This window comes from Penaeus chinensis, chromosome 21 (assembly GCF_019202785.1).
Source record: "Penaeus chinensis breed Huanghai No. 1 chromosome 21, ASM1920278v2, whole genome shotgun sequence".
Lineage (NCBI taxonomy): Eukaryota > Metazoa > Arthropoda > Malacostraca > Decapoda > Penaeidae > Penaeus > Penaeus chinensis.
The window spans coordinates 16659606-16671977 of record NC_061839.1 but is presented as its reverse complement, the minus strand read 5'-3'; the positions used below and the strand labels follow the sequence as shown (position 1 = coordinate 16671977).

The following is a 12372-nucleotide window of genomic DNA, read 5'->3' as shown; positions in this document are numbered from 1 at the left end:
AATTTAAGTAATTTAAATTGGGGGTTGAGTTATGAATTTACATAGAATTAGTGTAAAATAACATAACTAGGGATTCGAATCCAATTTAATGAGACTATTTATTTACTGAAAAATGTTTGCCGCGTGGTCATTCAGAATACAGTGATAGAGTGGGGCTTGAAGGCAAAGCCCTCAGGTATAGCATTATGACAAAGTATTGTAGCGAAAAATGTGTTAGGCTAAGTGGATAGAAGAAGGGGATGAACAAGTAGGAAAAGGGAAGGGGGAGAAGAAAAAGACTGCAAAATTTATTGAAGTGAGGGCAAGGGTGGTCCCCAACATCGGGCCTGTCTCTGGTTCACAAGGTGATGTTTGTGGATTTCCAGAATAGAACGTGACAGACAAAGAATTGTGGTGAAAAGGGTAAATCTGAGTTAATGAATAGGATAAGTGGTTAGAAGTTATGAAAAAGAGAAGGAAAAGGAAAGAAGAAGAAAAGACCCAGCAAAATTAGTTAAGGTGAGGGTTGAGGTCCAATACATTGGGCCTTAGTCTCCGCCTCCTTTGATAAAATTTCCTTGTATTATATATATATACACAATGAATTGAGGCTCGGTAATAGGACCGGTTTATTTCCGATATTATATATATGCATATTGAAAAACCATTCCCTTTCTAGTTCTTAATGACTGCAATACCATTTCAGCTAAATTTTCATTCAACTGTTTTGTTCTTTACATACAAAGTGGCAATGACTATTTTTCCGACTTTTCATTATTATTGAGATTGAAAAATATGACCTAACTTTCGCAGTATTATTTTTAAATAAATCTTCAGAATGAATTGCCACACTTTTTCAATATCCATCCATAGTATCACTGAAGCCTAGGCATTTTAGAATAAGAAAAATCAAAAGGTACTTTGTTATTTATTTAAAAATTGTACTTTGGTACATTGGGACCATTGCCCAAAATTCAAACTCAAAGGTTTAAAAGGTTCCATGAAGGAGAAGAATAAAATCACTGAGATGCAAAACATGAACACCGGACTCACTGACAATGGTTATGATGTGTAGTGTGACGACTATTTACAAATGGCATATTATGTTATTTGCACAACTGGTTCATTTTATCTAAATAAAAACAACTAAAAGACCTTAAGCTATTCAACAAAATGTAATATTTGATTAAAATAGTTTGCTGCATGTGCATTACAATAACATAAAATTTATCTTTTATGTTGTAGAACATAAACATGACAGATAATGAAGACACTTATGTGATGTGATGAGTCAAGACAGCTGGATATCCTTTGATTCTGAATATGGCAAGAACTTAATAACAGCTAAAAAGCATCATTCAAATAGCTGTCTCTGCTCAAAGGCGTTGAGGTTTATTACTAGGTTTAAGAGGTGTAGATGACATAGCTGGAGCTCCTGCCCCGGCATAAAATGAGTTTTCCTTATCTCCCAACATCCTAGATGTATCATTGAGGCGACTTGTTGATCCACTCAATCGTAACATCTTTTCTTCTAATCTCTTGACAGTCTTTCGCTGACGTTCAGTTTCTTGACGTAGCTTGAACACTTCCTAAAGGTAAAATAAAAGGTAATAGGATTAATACGCTGGATTGAATAACTCCATCTTGGTTTAGATATTAATAAACTGATATCTTATAATAGTGTTACATTATTAATAAAGTAATAGTAAAATCTGAAGAGAACATCTAATGTGTAAACTATATGTTGAACTTGTTATATGAAGGCAAGAATAAAGGTTTACAATGACTTAACTAAAATTTGTCATTCATTTCCCATTTTCCTTAAAATATGGCCCTTTTCATACTGGCAAGAGCCAACTTCTATCTTTATTTCATATCAAATACTGCAACTTCTGTCTGGCTCCCTCCTCACCTTTCTAACCAGATATTCTTTCAGAATACATAAAGTACTACACTTACTTCACGCAATTCATTATTCTCAGTTTTGAGCTTAAGGACATGCTGGATCTTCTGTTTATGATTCTGGTGACCCAGGAGTGTGGCATATTGCTTGCTTAGCTTATCAACCTCCTCCTTTGCTGCTGAGCTGCGAGACTGTAGACCAGCCTTTTCCACCTCATAGGCATCCAATTGTTCCTGAAAGTATAACGGCATTGAAGTACATACATACAACAAAAATTGACTTTGCTTTTAACAATTATATGAAATGATATTCTTCCCAAATCCCTTTTTTTTTGTTCTTTTTTTCAAACATACTTACTCTGAATGGTTCAATCATCTTTTCAAGATGTTGGAACTTGCTCTTCCAGGAATTCAACTCTTCAAGAAGTTCTGCATTTGTATCTCTCAGTTCTTTTAAATCACCTTCTAAAGTAGAAGTTACCCTTGACACTTCAGCCTCCTTCTCCTCTTTGTGTACAATCTCCAATCTGTAAAGCAATAATATTTTTTCTAATTCCCTAGTTTCAATGGAAAAGTGTGACACTACTACAACATATGTTATTTTTTTCATTAGAACATTCTAATCATTCTAAACACTTGAAGGATCAGTACCTGGATAAACGTTTTTTGGTGTTATCAAGGGACTCCTTAAGGGTTGATATAGTAAGAGCAGCCTCTTCCTTGTCTTGAGCAAGTTTTTCCTCATTCTCTTCCAGTTGTTGAATACGAGTCTCACATTTCACAAGTGCTGACTGTTTCTCCTCAAGGCTCTGTTACAAAAATGGAAATCCACATTAATTTCTATTAAAACACAGTTTTTAAACTTTAATCAACTACTCTATTTTCACTTCCTCTTAATCATAAAGCTGTCATTTTCTTATATACTCCACAGTACCACCATAACATTCATACAAACCAACCTTATATAGTGACTGAATTTCTTCACGTTTGCTGCCCAAGGTAGTGTTAAGGTCATCTAACATAGTGTCCTTTGATGACAATGTTTTATTCATGCCTTCAACTTCCTGCTTGGATCTGCCCAAACTTGTTTCTAAAGCCTTCATTTCTTCCTGGTGGGATTCTAATGTTCGACTTGCCACAAAATACTTCTCATTCAGTTCCTCTACCTCATTGGTCTTTTCTACAAGTGAAGTCTATAAATAATGGAAAACAAATAGTATAAGAAATGAATGTTAGCAAGAAAAAAATAATAAACTGCAATAAATGCCACAAATGTAAAAAAAAATCAGACTATATATAATGTTAACACTCGTACCTGAAGATTCTTCAGTTGGTCTTCATACCCTTCATAAGTTTTCTTTAATTCCACTAATTCTGTAGCAGCCCTGGGTTACTGAAGAGGATTTTTCTTCTAGCTGTTTCTCATATGACTTGGTCAGTTTCATCTTCTCATCCTCAAGGTAAGATACTTGATCTTCCAAGTCTATTACCTATATAAAAAAAAAGTACATTGTAACTACAAACTCGATAATTTTAACACTTTGATAATAGCTACACTCCTAAATTACAATGGCTAGGAACAACTGCACTTTAAATTACTGTATGCATACAGTAAAGCTACTATGCTTTGTTTCCAGGTGTTTTGTGTGTATGACTGTGCCATTTCTTAAAGAAGAGAAAAAAAGACAAGAATATAAATTGATCATAAAATAAATCCATGGATTGAGCATGAACTTACCTTTGTTTTATAATTATTGAGGTGGTCTTCAGTCTCCTTCAGGTGGTTCTCTAGGTCAGCAATTCTTGACCTCAAAGTTACTCGCTCTTCTTCCATTTCTCTCTCAAGAGTTGACACTTGAAGATGTAACTGAGCAATGCAGTCTTCCTTGGTTTCTACTGTAGATTCCAGATTGTCACGAAGAACTGTCAGGTGCTGCTTTTCCTCCCTTAAAGCTTCAATGCAATGTTGCATCTCCACAACTGCTTGAGATTTCTTCCTCATGTCAATCTAAAAAGGAGAAAGGATGATGATGATAGAGAGAGAAAAAAAAGAAAAAAGAAAAGGAAATGCTAATTTTTTTGAAAATTTCATTTATTCCAGAACTTGTAAGCAAAGGTTTCAATATCTCACCTTTAGTTGAGTAATCTGTGTGCAAAATCCTTCATTTGAAGTCTTAAGGCTGGAAATTTCCTTCTCAGCTGTTGCTGCAGCCTCTTGGGCAGTTTTGACCTCTCGCTCTAACCGGTCCTCCAGATCTCTATTTTCAGCCTCCTCACAGCTGTAAAGTGTGGTTAAATTAAGCAACAATAAGAAAAAGAAAGGGGAAAAAGAGTAAATAGAAATGGTAAAAATATAAAAAATGCACTTCATATTTTTTGAAGATCTTGTACTCTGCACTTGCAAAAATTCTCTCTTAACATAATAAAAATAAATCTTGTATCAAATACTTTAACTTTGAAAAGAAACTCTGAAGACTGAACTCACCAAGAGCATCTTCCAAGTTGGTATACTTTTGCACCAGATCCTTCAAGTTGAGTTCCATAGTTTTATGCTCTTCTTTATAATGGCCAAGTTCTTCTCTCAAGGTCTGGATGTCTCTCTCCGAAGCCATACGAAGAAGATTCTCCCTTTCCAGCTCTTCTGAAGTTTGGGTAAGGGCTCTGCGTGTAGCCTCATGTTCCAACAAAGATTCTGAATATTTTATGCCCAAATCATCAAGGTCATCTTGTATCCGATTCACCCTGTAAAGTGTTTTTGATTTAGTTTATTTAACATAAAAACAATGGGATAAAATACAAAAAATTGGTATGGAAAACTTTCCATGACTCGCAACTATTAGTAATTTCCAATACTTGCTGCTATTAAGCAAATTGTTCCCCCATCTCAATTGACTTTTCTTTAGTTTCCCTAAACCTGAATCTATATCATACTTCCTAACCATGAATTTAATATAATTACTCATAAAGAAGATAAAAGGGGACACAAGTTTTGAAATTTAAGAGATCAACAGAATATTTCTTTACAGTATATTATTTTTTGCAAAAGAGAATCAACAGGCTATATTACAAGAATAGAAATACTGGTGTCTAAACAGGACTTGTATTATTTGAAACAAATTTTCAAATACAACACAATGAATCAATGGACCAAACAGAATATCTCCTTCAGCATACCTTGCTATGTGTTCAGCCTCCCTGTCACTAATCTCAGCCATGAGTTCCACCACCTTCTCTTCTAATTGATGATTATTTTCTTCCAACTGATTTGCTTTACTTTCCAAGTTTGCTAAGGATTCTTCACGTGACTGAAGAGCAGCTTTCACAGAAGTCAACTCTTCATCTAGCTTCAGAATCTGTTTGAAAGATGAAAAGATTTTAGATTTTAAACATTTATAATAGCTATTTCACTATTTACGGGGCTTCAAAGACAATATAAAACTATGCTCCTATTGCTACTACTACTACTATCAAAACTACAAACCTGTGTTTCCTTGTCATTTAACTGCTCCTCAATCTTAGTGGTTGCACTACTTTGTTGTTCTACTTGTCCTTGTAAAATGCTGGTTTCGTTGAGCTTCTGACTCACCTGAAATTAATTAAACTATTAGAATTCTCAAGAATACAAGTATGCTTTGTAAATAAGCCATTTTGCTTCTAGAGTTTAAGAAAGAATCTTTCTATAGTCAGGATACATAAATAGAGAACTGATCCAAAAGGACAAAACTAATCCTCTTGAAATACCTCATCTGCTAAATAAAAGTAGTACCACTCAACAGCCAATAAATTTTACCTCATTCTTCAGTGTTGTAATAAGCTCCTCTTTGGCCTCAATATCATAATCCTTTGCACTGATAGTTGCCTTCAGAGTAAGTACTTGATTGAGTTGAACTTCTGCATCTTGCTGGAGATCAAGAGCTACTTGACGGGCAGTTTCAAGATCCTCTTCCAAAGTTTTAATTTTTGCAGATGACTCTGAAACCTATTTCATTCCGTTATTATTATGACATAAAAATAAATTAGATTTAAACTTCCTACTAATGAAATTACACAGAAGCTTTAGGCCTTCATTTCCCACAAAAAAAAATCAATAAAACTGGCTTGAGAAACAAGAATGAGCATAGTATGGAATATCTATCAGATAATAACACCTGTAAAGCGTATGTGCACACAAACGCACAAAGAAAAATCATCTACCTCTGCCTCCCGTGATGCAATTTCTTTTTCTAGGAACTGCTGCACCACCTCTTTTTCCTTTATCTGCACTTCAAGGTGCTGAATCCTCTCATTTAGCTCTGCTGTTCGTTTCCTTTCTGTCTCTAGAGTTGCTACCACACTCTCCTTCTCTTTGTTAACTTCACCAAGTTTTGTCTCAACTTCTCGAATACTTTGTTCTAGTTTGTTTACCTGGAATTATGGTGATATATATAAGATGGTGATATATATAAGATGGTGATATATATATATATATATATAAGATGGTGATATATATATATTTATATAAGATGGTGATATATATATATATATATAAGATGGTGATATATATATATATATATATATATATATATATATAAGATGGTGATATATATATATATATTATATATATATATATATAAGATGGTGATATATATATATATATAAGATGGTGATATATATATATATATATATATATATATATATATATATATATATATATATATATATATATATATAAAGGTTTGCACATACAAAGCACTAGCAGACAAAAAATCATGTGTAAACTGATTATTGTAAAAACAAAGGGATAGTGGGATGGAATTACATTTTAAAATAATTACAAGGAGCTATTTTGCTATCTTCTGTTCAGAAAAGCAAAGTATATTGAAGAGTTAAACATTAACTACTGGCTTACCTCTTGTGCTCTTTGATTAAGTTCCTCTTCTAACATAGATTCCATGAATTCCTTCTCCTTCGTCATCATACTTAGGTCAGAGACAGTGGTTTCAAGGCAGGAAATCTTGCTCCTCCTTTCACTAATTTCTCCTTGCAAGGAAGAAATAGTGTGTTCATATTCTGTAACCTAAAAAGGAAATAAATATAATATAGTAAGGAAAGTGTTGACATACTAACTCGGGAAATGTATAAACATCTACACTGCCCACAATGATTTTTTCTTACTGATGGCCGAGTGGTTAGTCATCAAGAAGTCATTTGTCAAGCTACCAAACCTATTCCATTTTATTATTTTTGTTAATATCCTTAACATAGCATCAGTAATAATTAGGTTATAACAATAAGAAGACCAATACTACTAATAATATTTGCAGTATTACTAGTAACAAGAATACCAATGATGCTAAAATAACAATGGTAACTGACCCCCCCCCCACCCCCCCATGAAAATTCAAGGAATGTTGCATACAGGTCAGGTAAGCTAGGCAAAGTATCCAGCTTCTTGGAGACTAATGACTTGTAGAGCTCTACACATGGAAAAAAGGAAAAAAAGAAGAAAAAATAAAAAATTAAAACAGTGGGCAGTGCATGTCCCAATTACTAAAACAAAAGCATGATGGAAGTGCTTATTCCTACCACCAATGGATTCCAGCAGAGAAAATATGGTACAAAAGAAGAGAAAAATAAACAGGTCAAAACAATTAAAGGGAAGCAGAACAAGTAAAATACAATAATTACCTTCGAATTAAGGTTAGCAAGGCTGCCATTCAAAAGCTCAATTTCAATATCTTTCTTGGCAAGTATTTCTTTGTTCATCTCTCTCTCTTCCACCTGATCCTGAATCAGTGCTTCATATTTGGCTACAATGTTGCGTACCCGGTTTTCTGCATCATCACGTTCAATAAAGCTGTTTTGGACCTATTAAACAATATGCATATATTAATACCTAGGCTGTAAATCTGCTTCATTTATATTACAATTGTAATTCTCAACTCTAAACATTTACTGATTGCAGTACTGTCTATATGCCTAACGTTTGCAATTAACAAAAGTTTGTTACCTCTTCTTCCAGTTGCTCTGCCTTGGCCTTATAAAGCTCCATCTGGTCATGGAAACTCTGCCCTTCAACCACCACTTCATCTAACTGTAGTTGTAGTTCTGCTATTAAGTCATCCTTTACCATGACAGATGCTTCAAGGTTATCCCTCAAGAGAGTCAGGTGGTCTATCTGCTCTTTGAGGTTTTGAACTTCATCTTCAGTGAGAGATTTCTGCTCTGCAGACTCCTATTGAAATACAGTCAACAGTTAAACTACACTAAGTAAAGCAGTACACACTAACTAAAAAATTAGAAAAGGAATCTCATAGTAGAGTACATACTAGCTAATTGAAATTATTAAGACTATGTTGTCCATTTGTGCTCAACAGCACTCTAAAGTATTCATTTACATATTAATGCAAGCACACCTCTAGCTGCTTCAATTGCAGTTGGAGACCTGACCGTTCATCTGTCAAACGTGAAATCATATGCTGAGATTCAGTCAATTCTTTCCTGATTGTCTGAATCTGATCATTTATTTCAACGACTTCTTTATCTCCACTACTGCTTTCTGTTCCATGGGAAAAAAAAAGTATGAGACATGTATTCAAAGCAATATTTAAATTCATACAAACTGCAATATCATAATATATACATAAACATATACCTACAAAAAGTAATACAAATTACCTAAAAGTACTTTCAGTTCCTCATTCTGTTGTTTTAACTGCAAGACTTCCTCCTCACTTTCATGAAGTTTTGCAATTTTCAAATCCAGTTCACCTTTCTCTCTGAGAATTAGAAAGCATAACAATAAGCTGGCGGAAAAAATCAATCAATCACCTACCCATGTGCCATACACTCCCCAAAAAAGACTAATGGAGGGAAAAATGTCCTGTATGGTGAAGTCTGATCAATTTCAAAAATTTTTGGGTTGATTATGCAAGTTTCAAGCAGAAACTAATAAGTAAAACTGACAGAGCACATGTTTATTATTTGCTGACATATAATTATAATATGCCCTTTTCCACTTTCACTCATTTATTCATACAAATGTAAAAGTCCACACTTTAAAACAATAACATAGCTAACTAAATATTCACAATCTTATGTGTTTACATCAGAATATAGCAGTACTGGTTTCAAGAACCCATAGATATCTTTAAATTCCAGTAATGAGCATTTAGTGGCTGATTCATATCTTGTATGCACATATACAAACCTATACACAACTATTCTTGCAACTGATAACACTCATAATGCCAAGATACTTACAATCATCAGGTAGCTGAATGTATAAAGCAAAAACTAGTCAATATCACATGTGATTTAAAATAGCTCAAACAATATTATTAGGATTTTTTTTTTAATGACTATTATTAAAGACTTTAAATAATATTTTAGAAACTGACTTCAAACATTTTCACATACACTTAATTATTGATCTTATTAGAAACTACACATAAAAATTAAGAGTGGAATACATACTCTTTTAGTTTTTCAAGTTCAGCTTCCTTTATTTCACTTGAAGTAATTCTGTTATTTAATGTCGCCAGCCTGTAATAAGAGGAAATAATCAGTCTTGAATATTTTCTTGTAAGCCTGAATATAATTTACATTTTCTAAAACTAAACTATTTTTGCAAATGATAAAAAGGTTATCAAAACATACTACATGACAAAAAAAATATTCCACTCAGAAAATATGATTATGTTGGCTATGCATAGAAAAAAAAGTAAGAACTTACTGATTTTCTAGTTGGGATATAAGAACCTTCATTCTATTTCTTTCCTGCGTCAGCTCTCGAATTTGATTTTGTAGCTCGTCCCCTCGAGGATCTCTGTCCCCTCGCCCATGTACAGACTTTGCAGAAGCAGAGCGGGAAAGTCGTGTGTGTTTTGGTGGCTGTAAAAAAGTCAAGGTTAAGTGAAAAAAATACACAACTACATTCCAATATTTAGACACCAACACAAGATCATGTCCCATATAAACTCTCATGACAAAGGAAGGTGGTGAAGTGTTAACATTATCTTTTACTCTTTAATATCCCTATATTCAGTGCTAGTAAAAGATAGCCCACATTAAATGTAAACATTACAACACAACAACCAAATAACAAGATTAATAATTCTCAAAGACGATTCAAAACACATGCATAGCATACACTGAGAAACACCCCTCCTCCGGACACTGATGAACTGCTGGAACATGTTGATGAATTGAGACGGGATGACGACGTAGACCTCTTCTGGCTGGGGGAGTTACTCTGAGTGCAATAAGTTCCTGGCCCTGGCGTGACCTGCAACAGCAAAGTTACACAAATCAGTACTTACATGAAGAAGAACAGTTTCTAATAATTATCAGTAGGGCAGACTGGCAGCATAAAAGTGATGGGACTACTGAATTTATACCCAGATTTTATTTTTACAGATTTGTATATTCTTAATTAATGTCCCAGACAAAATCCTACACATCAAAGTTGAAGGAGAATGGATCATTAAAATCTGTTATAATAAATTTCTACAAAAAAAAAAAAAAAAAAAAAAAAAAAAAAAAAAAAAAAAAAAAAAACAGAACTGTCCAGAGATAGTTCTTACCGCTTTGCATCGACACAGAAATCAGTTATATGTTTATACACAAACAAACACATAAAATGTATGCAGGTGAATATATATACGTATATGCATACGTGCCATTTCATATCTGTATAGATGCCAGTACAACATATGACATTTGGAGAGAATTCCCTCTGGATATAACTCAACCTTTTAGTACATGAAACTCATTACTTTAGCATCAATAACAAATCTGACCAGTGTTTCTATTACAAAGTCTCCAGAGAAGTAAAATATTTGTGCCATATGGTTACATTTCCTGGAAATAAAAAATGGACAATGACAAGTACAATTACTGGTCTGATTTTGTCATTCTCCTTTCAAGTCCATTGAAGATCCAGATAAACCTTCAGCTAAAAGCACTGCATGCAAACCTATAATCACCTGAAAAATTCACTAAAGTATGCTTGCTTGCTACGTACTTTTGTCCGCCTGAAATTCCAACACTCCATTTTAAAGCACCGGTGTTGAGCTAAACTGGATCTTTTGAAGTTGATGACCTTGGAGGAAGACAACACTCCCCCACAACTCTGGCACCTACCACAAGGGGGAACCCAGCCAAGTGCTGAACATAAATGGTCACACTTACCTCTTTACTATTCTTCCACCTATCAGATCTGGTTAGGGTCACAGCCGCACACGAGTTCTTGTCAATTTTTGGGTTGTATTTTGTTGGAGGAGGAGCACAACCTAAAATATTATAGTAACAGTTATATTAGTAAGAGAAAGTGAACAACTTTATATTTGTTTTATCTGTTCATCTATTTGAGCTACAAAGTAATTTTTTGTTTTTGTTATGTTTGTTTTTGCTTTACAATTATTTGGCTTCTTAACAAACCTTTATGTATGTAAACCAATATTTTAAAAAGATGAAAAGTCCACTTACATCATAGACTATTCACTTCACTTCACAATGATTATCTAATAATAAACATAAACAACTCAATCATGAAATTAAACTCATTTTCACATTGCTCTTGTGAGGCTGACGTGCCTTTAAATTTAACATACATGCTTATAACAACTAACTTCAGAAAGTATGACTTACACACTATTCCGGCATCTAAAACACAGAAGCATTAAAATTTGAGAAAATACCCTAGAGAGCAAGACAAGGAGAGACAAGGGCCATTACTACATTTCTGATAGGATCTTCATTTTGTCATTTTTCTTTTCGGGCTCTATGACACTTGTCTGTCGATTAACTTTGTTATTCTTTTTATTATGACAGGAGGTAAGTTTCTTAGATTTAACCGCCCTATCATTTGCATATATTGTTTTCCTTATAAAAGATGGCTGGTTGAAATTTAACCGTTACCCTTCATTCCAACAGACTGACAAACTTTGCTGCACTGTACTTGAATTGTTCATGGTAATTCCAAGGAAAGTTAAATATTTGTGTAATACTGTACCTAGTATACTATTTGATGAGGCTATAATTACTACAATCAACTATTACATTCTTTCAGACACACATGAGACAGAAAAGATCTTAAACAGAAGGTAGCAACACAGGATTATGCCTCGAAAATATTACAATGCAATTCAAAAACCTAAAAGATATAGATTTATTGATGTAAACTCAATACTCATGAAAACATTGCAAAAAAAAAAAAAAAGATTACTCACTGTTATCACAATTTAACCCTGTCAGGTTTTGGCTATGAATTTATCCAGTATTCAGCACTCAATTAGCAATAGCTAATGGACGGTTAATCCTTACAATAAAATGTGTTTTGGATGCAATCTGATGATATGCTGTTGCACTTAAGCTTGACACATTTCGAATGAGGGAAAAACGGAAAAGAATGAGCTGAAGTTAGTCAACAAGCAATAAAAATGAACGGCACTGGAATCCAAATGCCTTGGGGGGGAAAAAAGTATGCAAGCTTTGGCCGCATCAACAGAA

The 12372-nt window shown here is 33.8% G+C and overlaps 2 protein-coding genes across 2 annotated transcripts in view; both read right to left on the bottom strand.

Annotated features, from left to right (window-relative positions):
- Positions 1-894: 894 nt before the first annotated feature.
- On the bottom strand, positions 895-3338 carry LOC125036634 (hyaluronan mediated motility receptor-like). Its single transcript, XM_047629398.1, has 6 exons — positions 3197-3338; positions 2841-3074; positions 2533-2690; positions 2240-2408; positions 1939-2115; positions 895-1568 (listed from the first exon to the last, which is right to left on the bottom strand). The coding sequence occupies exons 2-6, from the start codon at positions 2982-2984 to the stop codon at positions 1356-1358; spliced, it is 861 nt and encodes a 286-aa protein (XP_047485354.1). The 5' UTR covers positions 2985-3074; positions 3197-3338; the 3' UTR covers positions 895-1355.
- Positions 3339-3747: 409 nt separating this feature from the next.
- The window catches only part of LOC125036631 (putative leucine-rich repeat-containing protein DDB_G0290503), a 39919-nt gene continuing 31294 nt past the window's right edge, over positions 3748-12372 (bottom strand). Inside the window, exons 3-18 of the mRNA XM_047629397.1 lie at positions 11053-11153; positions 10013-10147; positions 9596-9753; positions 9337-9405; positions 8539-8639; positions 8277-8419; positions 7871-8095; positions 7549-7728; positions 6770-6937; positions 6076-6285; positions 5672-5860; positions 5363-5467; positions 5056-5234; positions 4367-4623; positions 4013-4160; positions 3748-3889 (exon numbers count right to left, since the gene is read on the bottom strand). Of these exons, the coding sequence (XP_047485353.1) occupies positions 4120-4160; positions 4367-4623; positions 5056-5234; positions 5363-5467; positions 5672-5860; positions 6076-6285; positions 6770-6937; positions 7549-7728; positions 7871-8095; positions 8277-8419; positions 8539-8639; positions 9337-9405; positions 9596-9753; positions 10013-10147; positions 11053-11153 (2261 nt within the window). The 3' untranslated portion in view covers positions 3748-3889; positions 4013-4119. The remainder of the gene's footprint in view (positions 3890-4012; positions 4161-4366; positions 4624-5055; positions 5235-5362; positions 5468-5671; positions 5861-6075; positions 6286-6769; positions 6938-7548; positions 7729-7870; positions 8096-8276; positions 8420-8538; positions 8640-9336; positions 9406-9595; positions 9754-10012; positions 10148-11052; positions 11154-12372) is intronic.